Raw genomic sequence first — 25,997 nt, 5'->3', positions numbered from 1 at the left:
TGCACAGAGAGTCCATTATGAGCGGTGGTCAAGTTCTTGAGCTGACCTACAAAACCCATTTATCCCGGGTCCTCCGGGCCTCCCCAGACACAAAACTCACCACACATGCATGGCCCTGCCCCTGGGGAGGGTCTTGGCCACAAGGATCACATTCCAGCCCTGGAAGCCACTTGGTGACCACTAAATGCTGCTGTGTTACGCTCTTCGATCCTCAATGGCCCTGTGAAGCAGAAGTGCTTCCAGGAGACCACAAACCAGCTCTGTCACCTAGGCAAGTTCCTCAACCCTCTGGGCCCCACTTCCCTCATCTACAAAATGGGACAATAGTATCTCTACTCCTGGCGTTGTTCAGAATGTCAAAGGAGTCAATACCTGTACGCACGGGTAAAGCACCTGCAGCCGTGACAAGTATGCCAGCACCCCGATCCCTTCCGAGAGCTCCCAGAATGCCTCTCCATTCCCTCTGCCACCCTGTCTGTCTCCCCGCAGGCTCCTGCTCAGTCTGCTCTACTGATTCTTACTTTGCCTTTGGACTCTTGCTGAAGACCCCAGGCCCAGTCTGTAGTCTGCTCAGTTCCACACGCTGGCCAGGGGTCACGGCCTCATAAACTCCAGTATGCACATGTGCAGCCGTGTCACACAGCCTTTCCCTCTCAGCTGATGGCAGCCACATCGGCTCAACTGCTCAGGCCAAAGCCTCCACATCACCTGGACCCACCCTGACCCCCACCAACCCCATGGATTCAATCAATCCACCATCTCTGCAGCTCTTCCTGAATGTCTGATACGGTCTCCTGATGGTGGCCCTGGCTCCTGCCCTGGCCTGTTTCGACAGCAGTGTGACCTGCCCTTCTGCTCCCCTCCAGCTACAGAGGCCCCTGCTGCTCCTGAAACACCCAGCACACCCCATCTCAGGGCCCTGGCACAAACTTGGCTCGTCCAACAAACCTTCCATGCAGATGGAAACGTTCCACATGGGTGCTATCTGTCATGGCAGCCACGAGTACATGCCATCACTGAGTACCTAAAACATGGCTCATGCCATCAAGACACTGCACACTTGATTTTATTTCATGTTAACTCATTTAAATGTAAGTTGCCTATGATTTATGGACACTGGTGGCTGGTGCCGCTCTACCTGGCTGGCTGGGGATGTTCTTCCCAAGTTCTACTCTGCTAACTTTGTGAATTCTTTTCTCAAATCTCAGATTCATGATGCCCATTCCCTGCCCTCTGGCATCCTTCACCCCACACTGCTTCTTTATCTCCAGCATACTTTACTCTCTAATAAACCACATTCTTCCCTCCGTGCACTGTTGGCCCACTTTCCCACTGGAATGTAAGCTCCCCAGGGACAAGGATCTCTCTGCCTAGAACAGAACCCAACATAACAGGTGCTCACATATTTGCTAGATGGATAAAGAACCATCATGGGGACTGCAGGTGCCAAGCCCTGTTCCATAGGCCTTACACGTACAAATTCCTTTTGTCTTACCAGTCCCACTTTACAGGTAGAGGACTCGGAAGCTGGGTGAGGCGGGGAAGAGGGGACCAGCTTAGACGTCACGCCTGCTCCCCTCTCCCACCGGGCAGGGTGGCAAGCAGTCCAGGGAACTGGGAACATCTGCAGTCTCCAGGTGGTCCCGCAGGCAGCAGACACCAAACGCTCTGGATGTGAGGTGGGTGTTTTGGGGGAGAGATTTCAGTTACTCTGACTTGTTAAATTACGTGATTGTGTTACTTTATTTTACCTTCATCAATTGCCGTTTTTATCCAACACTCACCAACAATGAAAAATGGTGTGACCAAAGTCCAGTCAGAAAAGGCACAAGGATTACCGGGCTGGCAAGAAGGCAAATAAAACCTGCTAGCAAAGATGAGAGATCCAGAAATACCTTGACCTGGAATTTAGTGAAATTAGAGCCTGAATGCTCACTTGGCCTCTCCTAATTAAGAAACATTCAATTCCCAATCACAGACTCTGATAGGTTAGCAGGGTTGCAGACCTGTGGAGTCTTCTGTTTGTTAAATATTGGGATTCTTTTGCAGCTTCCAGTGACATGTGGCCTGCTGACCACGTACTTCCCACCACTTCCTCCAGAAAGGCCAGTGATGTGACAGCAAAGGCATAAGAGGCAGCAACGCGGGACAAGGCACTGGACAGAAAAGAACCAGTGAAAAGAGAGGCGTGGATTCCTGGTGTTGCAGACATGCAGGCAAGAAGTCAGGCGTGGGTGCCTCAGAAGTCAGAAAGGCCCGGCCCGTGCTGGGGGTTGGTGGAGGAGGCTGCCTCCTGTGGTCAAGACCCCTCCTCCAACCCACCCCAGCAGGACAGGTGCTCAAGCCAGAGAAATTAACACAGAAGACCCAATGCAGGCCACAGGGCAGAGGTGGGCAGGATGACAGATGTCAGGACAAGTGAGGAAAAAAGAGCAGGCCTGCATCCTTACTCCTGCAAGCCCCGGGAAGCCAGCAGCCAGGAATGTCCGGCCTATCTGGGCACCCCTGCATTTGGAGTGGGACAGAGGGTCCCAAAGGGCTTGCAATGGGCACAGCAACTCTACCCATCCAGCGTCCTTAACTGGCTCATGGCATCTTGTATGACCTCTGGGCAAGCTGCAGAAGTTGCTGGGGAGGCCAGAGCCAGAGACCAGCACACGTGGTGACGCACACGGCTACAGGCTCTCAGACACTGCACAATAAAACTCACATGAAGTTAACTTTGACTCAGATTTCCAAACCAGGAGATTCTAAAAATTCAGCATTACAGTTCTCAAAGCAAGTGTAACTAGAATGCACAGAACACAGCATAAACAACTCCCAAATATGGGGTTCTGTGAACACTCGGGCTGAGGACCCATGCTGCGAATCCAGGATGTGTGGATCCCACATGGCAGGAAAATACCTGCCCTACCACAAGGAAGGCTGAGGCTGGCCCCCGGGCCTCTCACCCCTAGATGAGCAAGGCCTCAAGGAGCCGTAGTGTATGTATTATGCTTGGTGGAGGAGGCAGGGGGAGGGCAGACACAGCCTGCAGAGGAGCTCTGGAAAGCTCCAGGGTGTGAGCAGCAAAGCACTCTGCCAGCTCCAACTCAAATCTGGTCCATTTCCTGTCACATGTCCCCTCCTGAGGGGAGAGTAGAGGTCTGCAAAGGACACAGATGTCTCCATTTTGCACCTTGAGGGCCAAGGCCAAGCTCTGGAGTTAGACTGAGCTGGGTGAGCCTCAACTGCTCCTTCAGGCTCCCACTGCCCCATCTGTGAAATGGGAACCATGAAGGCCTGTCTAGGGGGATTAAACTTGACAGCACCTGAAAGCCCCTGGCTCAGCACCTGGCCCTCAGCAAAGCCACAAAGTGCAGGCTTACCATGGTGGGGACAGTGACACACTTCTCAGTGCCCCAGGCACAGCCCCCTGCCACCCACCCCTCAGCTCCGGCTAATGGATCTACACCCTGCGGCCACTCCCTCCCCAGCCTAAATCCCTGGTAGAGCTGAGCTCTACTGTAGCCATACTTTCCAAGTAATTTTGGGAAACAGTGCAATTTTTCAAGACCAGATCTGTCAAGATTTTCAAACATGTCTTAAGTCAACAAAAGTTTCCCCCTGAAATGCTGGGTCCTCAAGAGAAACCTCCTCACTCCATGGCTCAATGCAGTAGGAGTCTGTTTCATATCTGGGCTCTTGTGACAATAGCCTGGGTAGGTCCTGTCCTCCCTCTCTCAGATCAGCCTGCCATCCCACTCCAGGCCACCACCATTACCTCCCAACAGTGTGTAGCCCCCACTTCAGTGCTGCTCTCTCCCACTCCTCCATCCTGGCCCCTCCAGTGCAGGTGGGGTGCTGGGGGACAGCAAGGAGGAGTGCTTTCCCAACTGGAAATGGGCCCACTCCCTCCTCCAGCTAGAGTCCTGAAGCTCTTTCACCTCACCTGTGCTTTTGGACATGTGTTTGCAAGACCATGGGCATGCTACCTACTTTCCCAGAAAGCCCTGGCCTTGAGTCTCCCTGCTCAATGACTTGTAGCTTTAAGAATGACAAAGTCAGACAGAAAGCCCCGAGTTCGGCTCCTGGCTCTCTCACCAGCTCTGCTACATGGGAGTAACAGCTGCCACCTAGGGGGGTCATGAGGACTAGGCAAGACTGCACACACACAGCTGCATCTACTACTGCACTCATAGCTGCCACTGTGATGAGGACATCCTTGCCTCCTGCGCTCCCAGGCTCCACCCACCGCTGCCCCCTTGCCAGCCCCGCCACCCCCTGACTCTCAGCCACTAGAGACCAGCCCACATCTTGCCCATCTCAACAGACAGGAAGTAGGTATGCAAGCATTTGCCAGAGGAGAGGCCATGTGACCCACATCCCCCGCCACCTCTAAAGCCTCCAGGGGCCCACAGAGGCCATAGAGGAGCTGCCCGGGCCCTCACCTGAGGTCCTTCAGCCGCTTGCAGTGCTTCAGCATGTCCGAGAGCGCAGACATGTAGACCACCTTCCCCATCATGCCCAGGTTGGCCAGTGAGAGAGACTGCAGCTGCTGGCACTGCAGGCCAATGCTGACCAGCCCAGAGCCTGTCAGGATGCTGGGCAGCTGGGCCAGCGTCAGGTGCCTCAGGAATGCCAGCTGGCCAATGGCAGCCACTTCTGAGTCTCCAACGTTCTGTGCCCGGCTGCAGGGCGGGAGGGAGTTGCGGATAGCAGGTTCGTTGCGTGGCATGGCAGAGGAGAAGTTGGACCCGATCAGCTCAAGGCGCTCCAGAAAGGGCACGTTCTTCAGCAGAGACCAGAACACGGAGGAAGGCTGAGGGCCTGCCTGCCCCGAGAAGGGGTTGGGGCAGGACTGCACGCCAATGCGCACCTTCTTGCCAAAGCCACGGGGCACAGCGTGCATGGCAGGCACACGGTCGGACCGTGGTGCTGAGTCGGCGACAGAGCAGACTGGCAGGGATAAGGAGCGCAGGTGGCGCAGCCGAGCCAGCAGCTGGCAGAGGTGGCGGCCTGGGCCCTCGGAGCTGTGATGATGGGCAGCCGAGAGGTTGAGGTGCCGCAAGTTGCGACAGGACGCCACCAGGGTCTCCAGGATGCCGCTATCAATATCGTCCTCCGCCTTGCGGAGCAGGGAATCCGGGGACAAGCAGTGGACGCAGCCACTGAGGTTCAGGCTCGCCAGGCTGCGGAGCTCCTTGGCTCCATCAATGACCCGCTGAATCAGGTGGCCACCGGACAGGGTGCAGCGGCTGAAGCTGAAATAAAAGGGGTTGTTGAACTTCATGTGCTGGAGCAGGGATGAGCCGTTGAGCCAGGACTTGGGCAGCTGCAGGGCGTCCAGGGCCACGTTGCGGGCCATGGAATCCAGGAGGTTTTTGGTGGCCCCGCTCTCAGCGAAGCTGCCAGGCACAGAGATGAGGAAGGCGTGCAGATTCTCGGGCGTGCGGTCACTGAGCACAGCCAGGTAGAGCCGCACCACCTCCTGATTGATGTAGCCAGGGGCCAGGCGCGCGTAGAAGACCCGCAGGTTCTGGTAGTGGGGCACATTGCTCTGGCCAACCATCAGCTGGCCTGAGAGGATGGCGCCCTCACGTGTGCGGTCGAGAATCTCAAAGTAGAGCAGCAGCTTCTCAAGGCTGGTGCAGCAGGGCACGACACCATAGGAGGGTGTGTACAGCGTCTGCTTCAGCTCCCGCACGCGGCTCAGTGTGGCCTTGCACTCACCACTCAGCTGGCCGGCATCGAAGCCAGGGCTCACGTCGATGGCCAAAGAGCGCAGGTGCTGCAAGGCTGAGAGCATCTTGGAGAGGCGCAAGGAGGTCAGGTGGCAGCCAGAGAGGTTCACCTTCACCAGGCTGCGGCAACGGGCCACGTGCTCAATGGTGGCACCTGACAGCCAGTAGCAGCCGGCCATGTTGAGCTGCTGGATCTCCCGGCCGATCTCCTTCATCAGTTGCTTCACCTTGTCCTCACTTGCCTGCAGGACAGGGCCAGGGGAGGGAGGGGGGCAGGTCAAGAAAGGAAAGGGCCTGAAGGCACCCAGGTGACCCCTTCACCTCCCCTCAGATCACACCCTCCCCCACGACAATCAGGGAGCCATGAGGGGCCCTGCAGGGGCTCTACTCCGGAGGTGAAGGGACCATGGAGGGGAGAGCTGGCACCTCCTTCCTGTCCCCACAAGCTTACCTACTGTAGGCCAACCATCAAGAGTCCCCGGCTAGGCGGGAACGTAAAAATGGTGCAGCTGGTGTGGAAAAGCGTGGTGGTTCCTCAAAAAGCTAAACACAGAGTGAACATGTGACCTGGTAATTCCCCTCCCACACATGCACCCAAGGTAATGGAAAAAACAGGGACTCACTCCATGGGCCCCGATGTTCACAGCAGCACTAGCCACAGGAGATGGAAACAACCTAAGCTCCACCGACAGACAGATGGATGAACAAAATGTGGTCTGTACACACAATGAAAGATTGTGTAGCCACAGAAAGGAACGAAGCTCTGACACACGCCACAACGTGGGTGAAACCTGAAGCCATCATACAAAGTGAAAAGAAGCCAGTCCTAGAAGATCACATGTTGTGTGATTCCACTTACATCAATTACCCAGAATAGGCAAATTCAAAAGCAGAAAGCAGAATAAAGGTTACTAGGGGCTGGGGAAAAGGAGAATAGGAAGTCACTGCTCCACAGATCCAGAGTTTCTGTTCAGGGTGACAAAGAAGTTCTGGAAACACTGATAATGCTGGTACAATACCACAAATGTCCATACTGCTTAATATACAGTATCAAGCACTTAAAAACGGTGAAGATGGTAAATGTTATGTTACATGGGGTTCTCTGAACTACACAATAGGGTTGTGCCTTGATCTGGCTGTTGTTCTCCTTTATATCATCTGTGTTTTCACATCATTAAATATTCCTCAAAAATCTGCCATGGGGGCAGCCCAGGTAGCTCAGCGGTTTAGTGCCGCCTTCAGCCTAGGGCCTGATCATGGGGACCCAGGATCAAGTCCCACATCGGGCTCCCTGCATGGAGCCTGCTTCTCCCTCTGCCTGTGTCTCTGCCTCTCTCTCTCTCTCTGTGTCTCTCATGAATAAATAAAATCTTTAAAAATAAAGTCTGAAAAAAAAATAAAATAAAATAAAATAAAATAAAATAAAATAAAATAAAATAAAATAAAATAAAATAAAATAAAATAAAATAAAATAAAATAAAATAAAATAAAATCTGCCATGGATTGCTTGAATGAGCCACAGTACGTCTAATGAGGGATCCCAAGGGCCAATAGCTAGATGCCCTGGTTGCTACACTGCCTCAAGCACCTGTATGCATGATATCCATGCTTTCCAATCACTATTCTAAGGTAGACTCTCACATACACAGGCGTGCAGGCACAAGCACAGGACACGCACATCTTCAATGCTCCAGATACATTGTGCTTCAGTACTGAGCTGGGGACACATGCCCCTCCCTCTACCCAGACAGGAAGCCTGACCTTGAGGCAGCCCAGGTGGCTCAGTGGTTGAGGGCCACCTTCAGCCCAGGGCATGATCCTGGAGACCGAGGATCGAGTCCCAGGTCGGGCTCCCTGCATGAAGCCTGCTTCTCCCTCTGCCTGTGTCTCTGCCTCTCTTTCTCTCTCTCTCTGTGTCTCTCATGAATAAATAAATAAAATCTTTTAAAAAAATAAGGAAGCCTGACCTTGGCTCTGGGGAGTCAGCTCAGCCTCTCCCTACACCTGCACTCCCCCAGCAGAGAGGAGCATAGCACACTCTCACAGAGAGAACCAATCTCTGGAAGGGGGCTTACTCAGGGTTCAAATGCAGATAGTTTCATGACCAGTGACAACAGTTAGGAACCCCAGGGATCCCTGGGTAGCGCAGCGGTTTGGCGCCTGCCTTTGGCCCAGGGCGCGATCCTGGGGACCCAGGATCGAATCCCACATCAGGCTCCCGGTGCATGGAGCCTGCTTCTCCCTCTGCCTGTGTCTCTGCCTCTCTCTCTCTCTCTCTGTGACTATCATAAATAAATAAAATTAAAAAAAAAAAAAAAAAAGGAACCCCTGCCACGGTCCCCTAAGATTTGGGTTCCGGTCAAGACCTCTATTGTTGGGGGACCTGGGTGGCTAATTGGTTGAGCGTCTGCCTTTGGTTCAGATCGTGATCCTGGTGTCCTGGGATGGGGTCCCACATCGGGCTCCCTGGTGGGAGCCTGCTTCTCTCTCTGCCTGTGTCTCTGCCTCTCTGTGACTCTCCTGAATAAATAAATAAAATCTTAAAAAAAAAGACCTCTATTGTTACCTTTAAGATATGTTGTTAGTTGACTTTCAACAAAAGTTGCGAGGCAATCATAAAAAATAATGAAATCTTGCCATTTGCAACAAAATGGCTGGAGCTAGAGAACACAATGTTAAGTGAAAAAAGTCAGAGAAAGACAAATACCATATGATTTCAATCATGTGAATTTAAAAAACAAAACAAAATGGGATGCCTGGGTGGCTCAGCATTGACCGTCTGCCTTTGGCTCAGGGAGTGATCCTGGAGTTCTGAGATCGAGTCCCACATCAGGCTCCCTGCAGGGAGCCTGCTTCTCCCTCTGCCTATGTCTCTGTCTCTCTCCGTGTCTCTCATGAATAAATAAAATCTTAAAAAAAAAAAAAGAAACAAAAGAGCAAAGGTAAAAGAGAGAGAGAGAAACCAAAAAACAGACTCTTTTTTTTTTTTTTTTTTTAATTTATTTATGATAGTCACACAGAGAGAGAGAGAGAGAGGCAGAGACACAGGCAGAGGGAGAAGCAGGCTCCATGCACCGGGAGCCCGACGTGGGATTCGATCCCGGGTCTCCAGGATCGCGCCCTGGGCCAAAGGCAGGTGCCAAACCACTGCACAACCCAGGGATCCCCCAGACTCTTAACTACAGAGAACAAAGTGATGATGACCAGATGGAGTTGGGGAGGGGAGAATGGGTGATGGGGATTAAGGTGAGGAGTACCAGGTATTGTATGGAATCACTATATAATCAGGTATATAATCACCTGAAACTAACATAACTATATGTTAACTATACTGGAATTAAAATTAAAAAACAAGGGGATCCCTGGGTGGCTCAGCGGTTGAGCGGTTGAGCGCTTGCCTTTGGCCCAGGGCGTGATCCTGGAGACCCAGGATCGAGTCCCAGGATCACAGGATCGAGTCCCGGGAATCCCAGGATTGAGTCCCGTGTGAGGCTCCCTGCATGGAGCCTGCTTCTCCCTCTGCCTGTGTCTCTGCCTCCCCTTCTCTGTCTCTCATGAATAAATAAAATCTTAAAAAAAAATTAAAAAACAAAACAAAAAATTTTTTCAAGGCAATCATTAAGGAAAGGACAACCTTGTCCATAAGTGATGTTGGAACAACTGAACAGCCATATGCAAAGAAAGGAACCCTAGATCCTTACCTCACACCACACTTACCATAAACGCTAAAGCTATAAAACTTCCATAAGAAAATGTAGCAAGGGCACCTGGGTGGCTCAGTGGTTGAGCATCTGCCTTTGGCTCAGGTCATGATCCCAGGGTCCTGGGATAGAGCCGCACATCAGGATCCCTACTCATCAGGGGCCCTTTCTCTGTCCTCTGCTGCTCCACCCCCTCCCCCATGCTCGTTATCTCCCTCAAATAAATAAATAAAATATTTTTAAAAAAAGAAAAGGGGAGGGGATCCCTGGGTGGCGCAGCGGTTTGGCGCCTGCCTTTGGCCCAGGGCGCGATCCTGGAGACCTGGGATCGAATCCCACGTCAGGCTCCCGGTGCATGGAGCCTGCTTCTCCCTCTGCCTGTGTCTCTGCCTCTCTCTCTCTCTCTCTGTGACTATCATAAATAAAGAAAAATTAAAAAAAAAAAATTAAAAAAGAAAAAAAAGAAAAAAAAAAAAAAAGAAAAGGGATTCCTGGGTGGCTCAGTGGTTGAGCATCTGCCTTTGGCTCAGGGCATGATCCCAGAGTCCCAGGATCGAGTCCCACATCAGGATCCTTGCATACAGCCTGTTTCTCCTCCCTCTGCCTGTGCCTCTCTCTCTCATGAATAAATAAGTAAAATCTTAAAAAAAAAAAAAAAAAGAAAGAAAGAAAAAAAAGAAAAAGATAGAAAATCTTTATGGCACCAGGTTTAACAAAATTTTCTTCAACAGATTACAAAAAACATGAACTTAAAAAAAAAAATCAACAAGTTGAACTTCAACCTAAACACTTATTCTCTTCAAAGACACTGTTTAAAAAAATGGAAAGGCAAGCCACAAACTGAGAAAATACTCATGATACAGGTATCCAACAAAAGATCCAGAGTACATGAGAACCCCTAGAACTCCGCAATAAAAAGCCCTACACAGTAGCTTCTGGAAAGAAGATGTATGAACGGGCCAGCCCTGGATGGAAATGGCATCACGGGCACCCCAGCACCCTCCCCCAGCACTCTGCCTAGGCCAGACAAATAACCAAGGCGACATCTGCTCTGTGCATCAGAAGAGTAGACACTTCAAAGCCTGACCAGGAGGGTGTACAGCACCTGAAAACCCTCATGCAGCTGCTAGGGGGTAAGATGGTGCCTCTGGTACCGCGAAAAGTTCCAACAGCCACCGTGGAACCTGGAACCCACTCCTAGGCATCCACTGGAAAGTCTGGCTCCCTCCCCACACAGCACCCACTGAGCCCATGCCCTCCTGCTGGGTGGCATTCTACCTGTACCTCTTGGCCTCTGTAGCTTTTGTCACTTCACGAATCTCAGAGGCTGAGCCTATCAGGACTCTGAGCGCCTGCCCTCTTAATCACCAGCCACATGTGCACCTCTGCCAGGCTGTGCTAGTCCTCAGATGGGCATGGGAGCCGTCCCCAGGCCTGCCCGCACACCAGCACCACCCCTGCGACCCATGCCTCACCTCATAGTCCTTCTGCAGCAGCACAGTGTGGGTGAGGCTCTTGTCCAGGCATAGCACCGCAAGCTTCCGGCAGGTGCGCCGGACATTCAGAACCAGGTCTGTGCTGGGGACGTGGCTCAGGATGTGCAGCAGGATCTCATCCGAAAAGCCGAGAAGGTGGGCGCCCACTGCCACAGCGGCTGCTGTAGGGGGCATGTCTCCATCGTTGGATGTGTCCTGAAAATAAGGGGAACACCAATTCCCATGGGGTGGCCTCTTCAGCCAAGGACAGAGCCAAGAGCTGCCCTCGCCACAGTCTGGGAAAGAAGGTGCTTTTACCAAAAATCTTAACTGCAGTGCAAGAAGCCATGATATTCTTCAAAATCCGCTTTTTGATCTGCATATCAGGATCTCTCTTCAAAAGTAAGAAACTTCCATTCTTTTCCAAATTTAAGAGATTTTTTTTCCTACCTGGCATGCTTCAGACTCAACTTAGGACCACTGGCCAGGGCTTTCCACCTGTGAAAACTATTCTCCCACCATCCCAGTATCATGCTTAAAACACTTGGGAGAGAGAATTCCACCAAGAAACAGGAAAAACTGGGGGTGACAACAGTGTTTTGGCCTCTCAGGGTCGCTCTGATGGATATCAAGCCCTCAGACAGGGGCAGAGGGCAGCTCTTCCCAGTGCTGGCATTAGGGGCCAGAAAATCCAGAGAATGAAGCCACCAAGTCCTGATGAATAAGAAACTGTACCTACTGATGGCATTTTGACATCTTAAGATCAGTATTAGCTAACAGGAAGTGCACAAGTACCTCCACCTCATCACACTTTCTGGCTAGAGATTCATATTCCCCACAAGATGTCCACACATTTCCAGGACGCCTGGGTGGCTCAGTAGTTGAGCATCTGCCTTCGGCTCAGGGCGTTAACCCCAGAGTCTCGGTATTGAGTCCCACATCAGGCTCCCTGCATGTAGCCTGCTTCTCTTCCCTCTGTGTCTCTGCCTCTCTCTGTGTGGGTCTCTCGTGAATAAATAAATAAAATCTTAAAAAAAAAAAAAAAAAAGAGAGAGAGAGAGAGATGACCACACATTTCGGTTTGTTTTGGTAGCCGTCTGCACAAGATTTTCTCCCCTCCTATGGGCCTTTTGCCGTTCCCAGGTTGCTGTATACAACCCAAAGGTTGAGGGAGCTCAACCCAGGCTCGTGTAACATGAAATCTCCAAGTCAAGAACAAAGGAACTGGAGGCTCTAATTCCCCAGAAGCAATCCACCTGCCCCTAAAAAAGTCCTCACTATGCGGGGAATGGTGTGCCTGACTGACCACCCCCAGGAGAGAGCACCCAGGATTATTTCCACTGTCTTTTCCAGTGATTCTGTCTACAAGCTCTCCTCCCTCAGACTGACTTTTCTTCTGTACATATTTGCATGGATGGAAGCACTGAAGCCTGGAAAGCCCTGCTGCTGCCATGGCAACCATGAAATCCGGGCAGGGAGAGCCTGTCTGCACACCCCACGCAGCCTCCAGGGATTTTCCGGGTACTCTGACTGCGACACCCCTCTACTCTGTCCTAACAGGTTTCACGGCCAGCCAAGACCTCGCTGGGCCTGGTAAAGGGTTTCCATAAACATTTCTCACCTGTTTAATAGCACTGACCCTTTCCATGTTCCCTTCTCCATCAGAGGCAGCAGCCAGAAGTGCCCTTCCTGCTCCCCTTTCCATCTGAGGTGCCTTCAATCCTATCTCCCTATTCCTGTGGTTTGCGAGGGCACCCAAGGCCACAACACTCCCAAGGTCACAGTGCTCTGGGGCACCATATTTCAGGGTTAGTGTTCTCAACCATTAGTGATTTTCCTTAGCTCACTGCTTCCCAGAGCCAGTCATAGGGATCACCCAGACACCTGTTAAAAATAAGATTCCCGGACCCCACCCCAGACATAGGGACTCCCTCTGTAGGAAGAGGCTCAAACCAGAGGCAATCCTTATCAGGCCAGGTTGGGGAGAGGGCCTGAGGACAAGAGGGACTGCTTGAATCTGCCTGCTGAGCACCTTGAGGCAAACCCCTCCAGATCCCCAATCTGCATATTTATCAAAGTAAGAATATTTTCTCAGATGAATGAAAACACAGGGCAAAACACTCTAAGAAGGTCCAGCATCATATAACATCCACATTATACTACTAATACTGAATTTCTCTTAAAACCACCCAGAAGGGGACGCCTGGGTGGCTCAGCGGTTGAGTGCCTGCCTTCGGCTCAGGGAGTGATCCTGGAGTTCTGAGATTGAGTCCCACATCAGGCTCCCCACATGGGGCCTGCTTCTCCCTCTGCCTATGTCTCTGCTTCTCTGTGTGTCTCTCATGAATAAATAAATAAAATCTTTAATAAAAAAAGAAAAAACCCAGAAGTTACAGGGGTACCTAGCTAGCTCAGACAGTAGACTTACGTGACTCTTGACCTCAGGGTTGTAAGTTCAAGTCCCACATTGGGCATGGGACTTATGTTAAAATAAGGAAAATTAAAAAAAAAAAAATTTTAGGGACACCTGGGTTGCTCGGTGGTTGGGCATCTGCCTTTGGCTCAGGGTGTGACCCCAGAGTCCCAGGGTTGAGTTCCCCATCCCGCTCCTTGCATGGAGCCTGCTTCTCCCTCTGCCTATCTCTGCCTCTCTCTCTTTCTGTGTCTCTCAAGGATGAATAAATAAAATCTTTATAAAAAACCTACCTAGGGCAGCCTGGGTGGCTCAGCGGTTTAGCCCCGCTTTCAGCCCAGGGCATGATCCTGGAGACCCAGGATCGAGTCCCATGTCAGGATCCCTTCATGGAGCCTGCTTCTCCCTCTCCCTGTGTCTCTCCTGAATAAATAAATAAAATCTTTAAAAAAAAACCTACCTAGATGTTACATTAAGAAAAAAAAAAAAGGCAGGAACTGAGCTCCAGCCCCGTGTCTAGTCTCAGCACACCCCACAAGATGATTTTCCCCACATTCTGCCCTGGGGCCAGCACCCTGCAGGCACTTGGGAGCAGCTGCCTCCCACCTACCCATCCCCATCTCCAATGGCCCATCCTGACAGGTGGCTGCCGGATTTGCAATAGTCAAGTCTTCCCTGGAACCCAGGCTTTCTAAACCAAGGTCCTGTGGTTTGTAAGTACACATACATACATACACACACACACTGCTTTTCCCCAGGAAAGGCAGCAGCTCTGCAGAGGTCAACAGCAAACAAGGAATGCTGACTGCGAAGGAGTGAAACAAAAATGTGGCCCAGAGAATGCCCACCTCCACACACACCCATCTACACTGGCAGGAGCTTGCCTCTGCCTCTCAGCACCTCTTGTTCTCAGCCTCAGGGAAACTAAGGCAGAACCATTCTCCATCTCAAAAGCGTTAGATAAGAGGTGCCTGGCTGACTCAGTCAGTAGAACATGTGACTCTCAATCTTGGGGTCATTAGTTCAAGCCCCACACTGGGCGTAGAGCTCACTTTTTTTTTTTTTTTTTAAGATTCTATTTATTTATTCATGAGAGACACAGAGAGAAAGATAGGCAGAGACACAGGCAGAAGGAGAAGCGGACTCCATGCAGAAAGCCCGATGCAGGACTCGATCCTGGGACTCCGGGATCATGTCCTGAGCCAAAGGCAGATGCTCAGCCGCTGAGCCACCCCAGCATCCCCTTAGAGCTCAAAAATTTTAAAAAATAAAATAAAATAAAAAATAAAAAAAAATTAGGGATCCCTGGGTGGCTCAGCGGTTTAGCGCCTGCCTTTGGCCCAGGGTGTCATGCTGGCGTCCCCGGATTAAGTCCCACGTCAGGCTCCCTGCATGGGGCCTGCTTCTCCCTCTGCCTCTGTCTCTGCCTCTGCCTCTCTCTCTCATAAAAAAATAAATAAAATCTTAAAAAATAAAAATAAAAAATTAGGGCAGCCCAGGTGGCTCAGCAGTTTAGCACCAGCTTCAGCCCAGGGCCTGATCCTGGAGTCCCGGGATCGAGTCCCGTATCAGTCTCCCTGCATGGAGCCTGCTTCTCCCTCTGCCTGTGTCTCTGCCTCTGTCTCTCATTAATAAATAAATTTTTAAAATCTTAAAAAAAAAAAATAGGTAAGTAGCCTGAGGTCAGACTCAGGCTGGGCCTGATCAGTTGAAACTGCCCTTCCCTCCACAAGAAAGGGGCTACTGGGGCTTCCTGACAGATCCAGAACAGGCACCCCCTGCAGTCTGCGGAAAATCAATTCAGGCATGAAGACGGAAAGACGCATCTGAAAACCATACGGCTAGAACCAGATAATAACCACTTACAAGTGGTTTGAAGTGTAAGCTTTAGAGAGTTTTATGCATTTTGCAGAATGTAATATTTCACTTTTTTTTTTTTTTTTTAAGATTTATTTATCCATGAAAGACAGAAAGAGGCAGAGACATAGGCAGAGGGAGAAGCAGACTCCTCACAGGGAGCCTGATGTGGGACTCGATCCCTGAACTGGGATCACACCCTGAGCCAAAGGCAGATGCTCAACCACTGAGGCACCCAGGGGTCCCTCACAATTTTGTTTTAAGAACTGAAGCAACGAAAAGAAAGAAAAGAAAAAAGAAAAGAAAAGAAAAGAAAAGAAGAAGGAAAGGAAAGGAAAGGAAAGGAAAGGAAAGGAAAGGAAAAGAAAAAAAAGAAAGAAAAGAAAAGAAAAGAAAAGAAAAGAAAAGAAAAGAAAAGAAAAGAAAAGAAAAGAAAGAAAAGAAAAGAAAAGAAAAGAAAAGAAAAGAAAAGAAAAGAAAAGAAAAGAAAAGAAAAATTAAGTACTGAAACTTCAGTACTTGCCCAAAAAAACATCCCTTCCCAGACGTTTACGAGTCAGGCATCCAAAGGAATCACAGGATTTACAAATCAACTGATGAGATGTCTGGAATGATCTAAATAAGCCAAAGAGAGATGCAGAGATGAAACAAGACTGGTCATGTGTTAACTACGAAAACTGGGCAATGGGTAGGGGGGCTACGCCTGGCTGGCTCAGTCAGTGAATGATGTGACTCTACGTCATTCGGGTTGTAGGTTCAAGACCCATGTTCATTCGGCATAAAGCTTACTTAAAAACAAAACAAAACAGGGTGTTATTCTGTATGTTGGCAAATTGAACACCAATAAAAAATAAATTTATTATTAAAAAAACAAAACAATGGGATCCCTGGGTGGCGCAGTGGTTTGGCGCCTGCCTTTGGCCCAGGGCGCGATCCTGGAGACCCGGGATCGAATCCCACATCGGGCTCCCGGTGCATGGAGCCTGCTTCTCCCTCTGCCTGTGTCTCTGCCTCTCTCTCTCTCTCTCTGTGTGACTATCATAAATAAATTTTTAAAAAAATTAAAAAAAAAAACAAAACAAAACAGAATAAACACTAAATGGAAAAAAAAAGAGGGCAGCCCGGGTGGCCCAGTGGTTTAGCGCTGTCTGCAGCCCAGGGTGTGATCCTGGAGACCTGGGATCAAGTCCCACGTTGGGCTCCCTGCATGGAGCCTGCTTCTCTGCCTGTGTCTGCCTCTCTCTCTCTCTCTCTCTCTCTATCTCTCTATCTCTCATGAATAAATAAATAAAATATTTCTTTAAAAAAAAAAAAAAGGAAAAAAAAATGATCTTTTTATATAAGTGGGCAATTGGGCAGCCAGGGTGGCTCAGCGGTTTAGCGCCGCCTTCAGCCCAGGGCCTGATCCTGGAGATCCGGGATCCAGTCCCACATCGGGCTCCCTGCATGGAGCCTGCTTCTCCCTCTGCCTGTGTCTCTGTGTATCTGCCTCTCTCTCTCTCTCTCATAAATAAATAAAATCTTTTAAAATAAATAAATAAATAAGTGGGCAGTGGGTACAATAGAAAGGCTCCTAACAGGGCACTTTCACGATACAAGATTGTTAGCTACGGTATATTTCACATTATAAAAACTTTGTTAAATCACAGAGTCAGTGTGAAGAGGTGCACAATTTTGCGGGTTTGTACTCTGCACTCTGTCCCACTTCTTAGGTTTTGGCTTCTCTAGTTGGCCATTTCTGGAATGTGCCCTGCCTCAAGCCTCCAGGCCTTTCAGAACTTTGGTTCAAGGGCTTAAACACGGTGAAGCCCTCCCAGCATCAGCCAGACAGGCTTAACTCAACCTTCATCCAGCCCCTCCGCTGCAGGACCAAGGACCGTCCTACACTCCCACCGCATCAGATGAACTGTCACTGTCATGGTTTGCCTGATTGCTTATCTCCTCACTAAGCCAAGGACAGCTGCTAAACAGGAATCACTTTTTAATTTCCAAGAGAAAGAAGCACTGAACCAGGTGAGTCAACAGATCACCACTTCACAATCATTTGAAGCATTACAAAAAACACAGACCCCCACTCCCAGAAACTCCGGGAGTAACCCTGAGTATCTACATTTTTTTTTAAAGATTTTATTTATTTATTCATGAGAGACACACAGAGAGAGAGAGAGGCAGAGACACAGGCAGAGAAAGAAGCAAGCTCCACGCAGGAAGCCTGACATGGGACTCGATCCGGGGTCTCCAGAATCACACCCTGGGCTGAAGGAGGCAGTAAACCTCTGAGCCACCCAGGATGCCCGAGTATCTACATTTTAAAGTCAGTAATGGGGATGCCTGGGTGGCTCAGTGGTTGAGAGTCTGCCTTTGGCTCAGGGTCTGATCCCGGGTTCCCAGGATCAAGTCCAGCATCGGGCTCTTTGCAATGGAGCCTGCTTCTCCTCCCTCTGCCTGTGTCTCTGCCTCTTTCTGTGTCTGTCATGAATAAATAAATAAAATCTTTAAAATAAATAAAGTCAGTAATGACTTTCAAAATCAAACCACCTCATTCTGGAATCCTATAGTGGAGACAGTTGCACAGCCTTGTGAACCAAGGTATTTTTTAAAACCACTTTGGGTGACATATGGGTGGTTCAGTGATTGAGCATCTGCCTTTGGCTCAGGTCGTGATCCCAGGATCAAGTTCCACATCACGCTCCCCACAAGGAGCCTATATCTCTGCCTGTCTCTCTGTGTCTCTCATAAATAAATATATAAAATCTTTTTTAAAAATAAAAAGTAAAAAATAAAAACACTTTGGGGCATCTAGTCCATGGAGCATGCAACACTTGATCTCAGGGTTGTGAGTTCAAGTCCCACGTTAGGCATAAAATTTACTTTAAACACACACTTTAGGGCAGCCCGGGTGGCTCAGCAGTTTAGCGCTGTCTTCAGCCCGGGGTGTGATCCTGGAGACCTGGGATCGAGTCCCATGTCAGGCTCCCTGCTTGGAGCCTGCTTCTCCCTCTGCCTGTGTCTCTGCCTCTCTCTCTCTCTCGTGTGTGTCTCTCTCATGAATAAATAAGTTTTAAAAAAATCTTTAAAAATAAAAAAACAAACACACACTTTAAAACTGAACTTTGGAAAAAAAAAAAAAAAACTGAACTTTGGGAACCCTGGGTGGCGCAGCGGTTTGGCGCCTGCCTTTGGCCCAGGGCGCGATCCTGGAGACCCGGGATCGAATCCCACGTCGGGCTCCCAGTGCGTGGAGCCTGCTTCTCCCTCTGCCTATGTCTCTGCCTCTCTCTCTCTCTCTCTGTGTGACTATCATAAATAAATTTTTTAAAAAATTTAATAAAAATGAAAATAAAACTGAACTTTAATGGGGGCAGTCCCAGTGGCGCAGCGGTTTGGCGCTGCCTGCAGCCCAGGGTGTGATCCTGGAGACCTGGGATCGAGTCCCACATCGGGCTCCTTGCATGGAGCCTGCTTCTCCCTCTGCCTGTGTGTCTCTGCCTCTCTCTCTCTCTCTGTATGTGTCTCATGAATAAATAAATAAAATCATTTAAAAAAAAAACTGAACTTTATGGTGTGCAAACTATACACCAATAAACAGAAAACAGAACAATCCAGAAGGGTCCTTGATCTCCACATCCAGAGTAGAATGAGGTGCCCATGAAGGAACAAGAGGCCTCTAGCCAGGTCACTCACATATGCTTCAAGGAACAGAGAGCCCTTTGTACCAGGACCCCCTAAGAGCAAGGAACCAGTGCCCCAGTTCCTGCAAGTACACACGATTACCTGGAATCTGCTAACAGTCAGGCTGCCCCATAACTATTCCTTGAAGAGCCTCAGCTTTCCTACCCTTCAATCCTACCACTGTCTGCAGGTGTGTCCCACATCCTCCCTCTCAATCAAGGGGCCACTTCTAAGCCAAACTCACTTCTTTTTTTTTAAATTTTTTTTTAATTTTCATTTATTTATGATAGTCACAGAGAGAGAGAGAGAGAGGCAGAGACACAAGCAGGCTCCATGCACCAGGAGCCCGACGTGGGATTCGATCCCAGGTCTCCAGGATCGCGCCCTGGGCCAAAGGCAGGCGCCAAACCGCTGCGCCACCCAGGGATCCCGCCAAACTCACTTCAAATGAAGAGGAACTATCTGCAATCCTGGCCACATCCATTTCGAAGGAAACACTGGAACCTCTGATTCCCCTTCCCCATAGCACAGGTGAGCCCCTAAGACAGGAAATGCACTCCAGGGTCCAAGGCCCAGATGCTAAACACACACACAGGTGCACACAAGTACACAAAGATAGGCAGGAAGAAACAAATGCAAAGACACGGGTCAGAGTCAGGGCCCCCCATACCCTGGTCTGCAGATAAAATACCTTGCACCAGATCACAGGGACTCGGACCCAGACTTGCAGAGCACTGAGGAAAGGAACTCCAGGGTAAACCAGAAGTTCCCCAGGTGAAATGGCTTTTCCTCCATTACCGTCCCCAGTCACACAACCAGAGGAAAGTGGGCTGAAACTGAGCATTCAGAGATAAAGGATGGGGTGCTGAGTGGGCATGGAAGACGGAGGTCCCATAGGTCCAAGGGCTGAACCCAGGTACAGGGGGCGTGAGAAAGGGGCCTGAGAGGTCTACGGGAGACTGGAAACTCTGGGGGCGCAGAAGCGGGGGAAGAACCCTGGCGAACACGACTGCGGCTGGCAAAGGGACGGAAAACCCAAGGGGGAAGAGAACTTGTGCCTTCGCAACAGGGTGAGGACCTAGGGGGCGGGGCGAGGCCCGGATAGGGATGCGAAGGACCCCGCGAGGCCGAGGCCAGGGTCGGAGCAGGAAGGACCAAACCTGGCCAACGTCAGGGTTGGAGTGGACAGGGCCAAGGGGGCTGCGGTGGGGGGTCGAGGTCAGGATGGGAAGGATAGAGCCAGGCTGCGGTCGGGACAGGAAGGATGGAGCGGGTTAGCGGGCCGGATGGAAAGGACGCAAAAGGGACCGGGGCGGGATGGGAAGGCCCGAGAGGAGCCAAAGGCGCGGGGCAGGAAGGAGAGCGGAGAGAGGCGCCGGCCGTACCTCTTCGGAGCTGGCCATGGTGAAAGCGGGCGGGGCCGCGGCTGCCAGAGCCGCAGCCCCAGGGCCTCCCCTGGCCCGCCAGGGATGCTCAAAGCCGGCGCGTCCGCGGCTCCACAGAGACCCCGGTAGGGGGCGGGGGCCTCCTGCCACTTCCGGCGCCTGCCGCTACGTACTTCCGCCCGCCAACCGGCGTGCCCCGGGGGGGCCGCCATGTTGGGTGCGGCGCTGTTTTCTGGGGCCCTGTTAGGAATGCGGGTTGAGCCCAGGAGGACTACGTCAGCCGCAGCATCCTGTCGGGCCCGGGCTCCCCCTCCTCTGCTCTCTGTCTGCTACTTTCCAGCCACAATGTCCCCCTGCCGGCCCGGCACTCTCTTGCCTCCGGGCCTTGTCAATTTGCGTCCCCATGCCTGCAAGTGTCCACTCGTGGGACCACCGTGCGGAAAACCACATCTCCTCCTCCCCTAAACTTGCGTCTTATCTTGTATTTCTCCCCATAGCTCTTTGCAGTATCTGACGTCCCGTGTCTTTTTATTTCTTTATTTCTTTTCTGATTTTTTTGGTTTGTCCTCTTGCTGCGCTCAGGAGCAGGATTGCAGGGACCGGGGATCCCTGGGTGGCGCAGCGGTTTGGCGCCTGCCTTTGGCCCGGGGCGCGATCCTGGAGACCCGGGATCGAATCCCACGTCGGGCTCTCTGCATGGAGCCTGCTTCTCCCTCTGTCTGTGTCTCTGCCTCCCTGTCTCTCTGTGACTATCATGAATAAATAAATAAAATATTGGGGAAAAAAAAAAAAAAAAAAAGGATTGCAGGGACCTAGGATGAAGCTCCCTGACATGTCGTGGGCCCTGAGTAAATCCTTGCGGGGTCAGTGAAGGTGGGGATGATGTGCCCTCACTCGAAACGCTTTGCATGTAAAAACCACGCACTAGTAAAAATCACTGGTGAACACTTGGGTCAGAACCGGTGCCGAGTCCTGAGTGACCCTAGGCATGTATATCTTTGCGCTGGGGGTGGGGTGTTTCCCCACAGTTGTGGAGGCCAGAAGTAGGGAATGAAGATGTGACTGGGCCATGTTCCAATGACTCTAAGGAAGAATCCCTTCTTGCTCTTCCTGGCTCTGGGTGGTGGTCAGAAATCCTTGGAGTCCCTTGGTTTGCAGCTGCATCACTCACAAGTTCTGCTCTCTCCCCAGAGGACCCACCCTCTTCATATGTGTGCTTGCGAGCATGTGTGCACATATCCTTTATTTAAAAGCCACCAGTCTTGGGGATCCCTGGGTGGCACAGCGGTTTGGCGCCTGCCTTTGGCCCAGGGCGCAATCCTGGAGATCCGGGATCGAATCCCACATCGGGCTCCCGGTGCATGGAGCCTGCTTCTCCCTCTGCCTGTGTCTCTGCCTCTCTCTCTCTCTCTCTCTTTGACTATCATAAATAAATAAAAATTAAAAAAAAAAATTTAAAAGACACCAGTCTTGGGCAGCCTCGGGTGGCTCAGGGTTGAGGGCCACCTTCAGCCCGGGGTGTGATCCTGGAGACCCAGGATCGAGTCCCACGTTGGGCTCCCTGCATGGAGCCTGCTTCTCCCTCTGCCTATGTCTCTGCACCCCCTCCCCGTGTCTCTTGAATAAATAAAATATTATAAATAAACAAACACACACCAGTCTTGGGGCACCTGGGTGGCTCAGTGGTTGAGCATCTGCCTTTGGCTCAGGTTGTGATTCTGGGGTCCTGGGATGGAGTCCTGCATCAGGCTCCCCACGGGGAGCCTGTGTCTCCTGTGTGTTTCTCATGAATAAATAAAAATCTTTAAAAAGAAACAAGAAAAGACACGTCTTGTTGAATTTAATATCCACCTTAATCTAAGATCTTACCTTAACTAGTGTCATGCAAAGAGCTTGTTTCCAAATAAGGTCACATTCCAAGGTTCTGGGCAGACATAAATCTTTGGGGGACACTTATTCAACCTAGTACATCAGGTTTCATACGCTCTCCCTGGGCCTCATTTTCCTCCCACCTCATTGGGTTGAGCCTGTTAGTAGCAAGAGGCCTTTGATGAGCTCCTGTGGGTGGACCTTCCTGGGGGCAGGCACAGTCCTTGCCTCAAAGAGTTTATGGTTTAGTCAACAGTTAAATACAACTTGAAGCATAATAAGCATGACTGTTAATGGAGGTACCATTGTTTACCATTGAAGCCTTGACAATGGAGCCCAACTATGACGGAGGCAGGCATCTGGAATTTCACAGAGGCCCAGGTTTCTCCTCCAGTCCTCCTAACTCCTGACCCATTCCTTCTTTTCCCCTACAGTCTGTAATCAAGTATGTTTTTCACTATAGCAGAGGTGTTTTATTTTCTCTCCCTTGGGGAAGAGGCTGGTTTTGGGCAAACAGACTTGAGCGATCGATTGTAGAAAGGTCCCACAGCGTCTACTTAGCTGAACACAGGCCCATCAGGTGACGCAGCTCAAAATATCCATAGACACTAACTCACCAATGGGCTACTTACAACCCAGCACAGTTACCAATAAAGGGCTAATGCCATATGTTGCCATATATAATTTTATTTATTCATTTATGAGAGACACAGAGATATCAGCAGAGGAAGAAGCAGGCTCCCTGTGCAGAGCCCCATGTGGGACTCGATTCCAGGGCCCCAGGACCATGACCTGAGCCAAAGGCAGGTGCTCAACCACTGAGCCACCCAGGCACCCCACCCTCCCTCTTTATTTTTTGAGATTTTATTTATTCATGAGAGACACACAGAGAGAGGGAGAAACAGGCTCCCTGCAGGGAGCCCGACATGGGACTTGGTCCTGGGACTCCAAGATCACGCCCTGGGCCAAAGGCAGGCACTAAACCACTGAGCCACCCAGGGATCCCCACCCTCCCTCTTTAAAAACAATCCTTACCCACTACCTCCTTGCTAAGAGCCTCTGCTTTGCTGTCCTGCCCGCTGCTCCCTTGCAGGTGTATTCAGAAAGCTTATATAGGCTTTGTCCTGACCCAGGTGAATTCTTTCACAGCCTGTGCCACCAGGTCCCACCTGATCATCACCTCACATCGGGAGCTCCCATCTGATTGGGAGAGATGCCCCAATTAGACATCACACCCCACTAGAACAGAGTTTGGGAATAACAGGCCCCCAATAAACCATTGTCAACTAAATGGCTGATTACATGAGATGATCCATGTTAGTGTCCAATGCAGGAGAGCAATTCAGGAACTGTAACTACTGGGAGTCCCACCCTTCCCAGGTGTTCCAGGTTTGAGGAGCATTTAGTTGGAAACCCCTGAGTGTGGGCCCCAGGCAACCAAGGTGGGGAGTCAGTTCCAATACCTCATTGCTCTTACAGGTGTAGCTTCCAGGTTTGGGGAACACTTCCCCACAGCATTTTCAGTGGCTCCTGCTCTGACAGTGATCTCTGTTACCTCTCACCCCCTCCAGGTCATCTAGATATGGGGTCTGGAGGAAAGTGTTTTCCTAATATAAATGACAATGACCACTGTTACCACACCAGTGCTTATCACTCACACTTTCCATGTGGGACCTTATTGGAAATGTCACTGAATCCTGGTGGGTAAACTCTATTATTACCTCATCTTGCAGAAGAGAATACAGGTCTGCGTGAGTAGCAAAATTAGGATTGGAGCCAACATTGTCTCTACTCCAGAACCAGAGGCTTGCGAGAAACAGAGCCTCCAGTTCCACCTCCATAGGTATATTGCAGGGAGCAGACCTCTGAGAACCAGAAGGCTGCAGCGAGGGGTGAATGGAGCCCTCTGAAGGTGGTCAAGGCAGGGAGAGGCCCTTGGATGAAGCCCATCAGGCGTGGGAAAGCCTCCTCACCTGCCCCAGGGGGCTTTCCTGTGCCAAAGTCCTCACCTTTGAGAGGTCCCACCAGAAGCTCATCCTGATGCAGCCAGAATAACCTTTTATTTTATTTTAAAATATTTTATTTATTTGAGAAAGAAGGAGAGAGAGCGAGCTTGAGTGGGAGTGGGGGGAGTAGAGAGAGAAGCAGACTCTCTGCTGAGCACAGAGCCCAATGTGGGGCTCCACGCGGGGCTTGATCCCAGGACTCCAAGATCATGACCTGAGCCAAAGTCAGATGCTTAACCAACTGAGCCACTCAGAAACCCCCAGACTGACCTTTTAAAACTGTGCATGTAGAGGGGAAAAGTTACTTTCACAGAGGAAACCAGCACACAGATGTTTATTGCAGCTTTATTCATCATTTCCTTTTTTTTATAAATTTTTTTTATTTGTTTATGATAGTCATACAGAGAGAGAGAGAGAGAGAGAGAGAGAGAGAGAGAGGCAGAGACACAGGCAGAGGGAGAAGCAGGCTCCACGCACCAGGAGCCCGATGTGGGATTCGATCCCGGTCTCCAGGATCGCGCCCTGGGCCAAAGGCAGGCGCCAAACCGCTGCGCCACCCGGGGATCCCTATTCATAATTTCCAAAACTTAGAAGCAACCGAGATAACCTCTGGTAAGTGACAGAGAAATTATAGTCCATTCAGGCACTGGAATATTTTTTCTTATTTTTTTATTTTTTATTTTTTTATGAGAGACACACAGAGAGAGGCAGAGACACAGGAGAAGGAGAAGCAGGCTCCATGCAGGGAGCCTGACATGGGACTCGATCCCAGGTCTCCAGGATCACGTCCTGGGCTGAAGGCAGCGCTAAACCACTGAGCCATCTGGGCTGCCCCTTCTTAGGTTTTTTTTTTTGTTGTTGTTGTTTTAAGATTTTACTCATTTATTCATGAGAGACTCAGAGAGAAAGAGGGGGGCAGAGACACAGGCAGAGGGAGAAGCAGGCTCCATGCAGGGACCTCGACGTGGAACTCGATCCCAGGACTCCTGGATCACGCCCTGAGCTGAAGGCACATGCTAAACTGCTGAGTTACCCAGGCGTCCCTAGATTTTTTTTTTTTAAGTAATCTCTATACCCAACATGGGGCTTGAACCCATGAATGTGGGGTTCAAGAGTCACACTACCGACTGAGCCAGCCAGGTGCCCTGAGACAGTGGAAAATTATTCAGCACTAAAAATAAATGCTCTATCGAGCCATGAAAAGACATGGAGGAACCTTAAGTGCAATTTTACTAAGTGAAAGAAGCCACTCTGGAAAGGCTGCATATGGTATGATTTCAACCATGTGACATTTTGGAAAAGGCAAAACTTTGGTAACTTGAAAATAATCAGCAATCTCCAGGGGTCAGGGGAAGGGAAAGATAATAGCTGGAGCACAGAGGATTTTTAGGCAGTGAAACTCAGCTGAGGTCTTGATCTCAAGCTCGGGTCATGAGTTCAAGCCCTGAATTGAGCTCCAGCCTGGAGCCTACTTAATAAAATAAAATAATAAATAAATAAATAAATAAATAAATAAATAAATAAATAAATAAATAAAATAAAATAAAATAAAATAAAATAAAATAAAATAAAATAAAATAAAAAGATGCCTGGGTGGCTCGGCAGTTTAGCACCTGCCTTCCACCCAGGGCGTGATCCTGGGGTCTCAGGATCGAGTCCCTTTTCGAGCTCCCTGCATGGAGCCTGCTTCTCTGTCTGCCTGGGTCTCCGCCTCTGTGTGTGTGTGTCTCATGAATAAATAAATAATATCTTTAAAAAAATAATAAAATAACCAAAAAACACCAAACCCATACAGTGTAGGCACCAAGAGTGACCCCTAACATAAACTATGGATTCTGGGTGACAATGACATGTTGGTATAGGTTCATCAGTGGTAACAAATGCATCACTCTGGTG

At 50.2% G+C, this 25,997-nt stretch overlaps 1 protein-coding gene across 3 annotated transcripts in view; it reads right to left on the bottom strand.

Moving 5' to 3' along the window:
- FBXL18 (F-box and leucine rich repeat protein 18) overlaps window positions 1-20,387 on the bottom strand; it is a 47,704-nt gene extending 27,317 nt beyond the window's left edge. Inside the window, exons 1-4 of one of the 3 annotated variants that reach the window (XM_072753214.1) lie at window positions 20,227-20,350; window positions 17,013-17,129; window positions 10,900-11,115; window positions 4,431-5,965 (exon numbers count right to left, since the gene is read on the bottom strand). In XM_072753214.1, coding sequence (XP_072609315.1) covers window positions 4,431-5,965; window positions 10,900-11,115; window positions 17,013-17,018 — 1,757 coding nt within the window. In that variant the 5' untranslated portion in view covers window positions 17,019-17,129; window positions 20,227-20,350. Of the gene's footprint in view, window positions 1-4,430; window positions 5,966-10,899; window positions 11,116-17,012; window positions 17,130-19,532 lie in introns of all 3 variants that reach the window. The other 2 variants (XM_026011370.2, XM_026011369.2) reach the window with 2 other exon arrangements.
- Window positions 20,388-25,997: the final 5,610 nt, after the last annotated feature.

Source organism: Vulpes vulpes, chromosome 3 (assembly GCF_048418805.1).
Source record: "Vulpes vulpes isolate BD-2025 chromosome 3, VulVul3, whole genome shotgun sequence".
NCBI classification, from domain to species: Eukaryota; Metazoa; Chordata; class Mammalia; order Carnivora; family Canidae; genus Vulpes; species Vulpes vulpes.
Note: the sequence above shows the minus strand (reverse complement) of the source record. Positions and strands in the feature narration are given on the sequence as shown.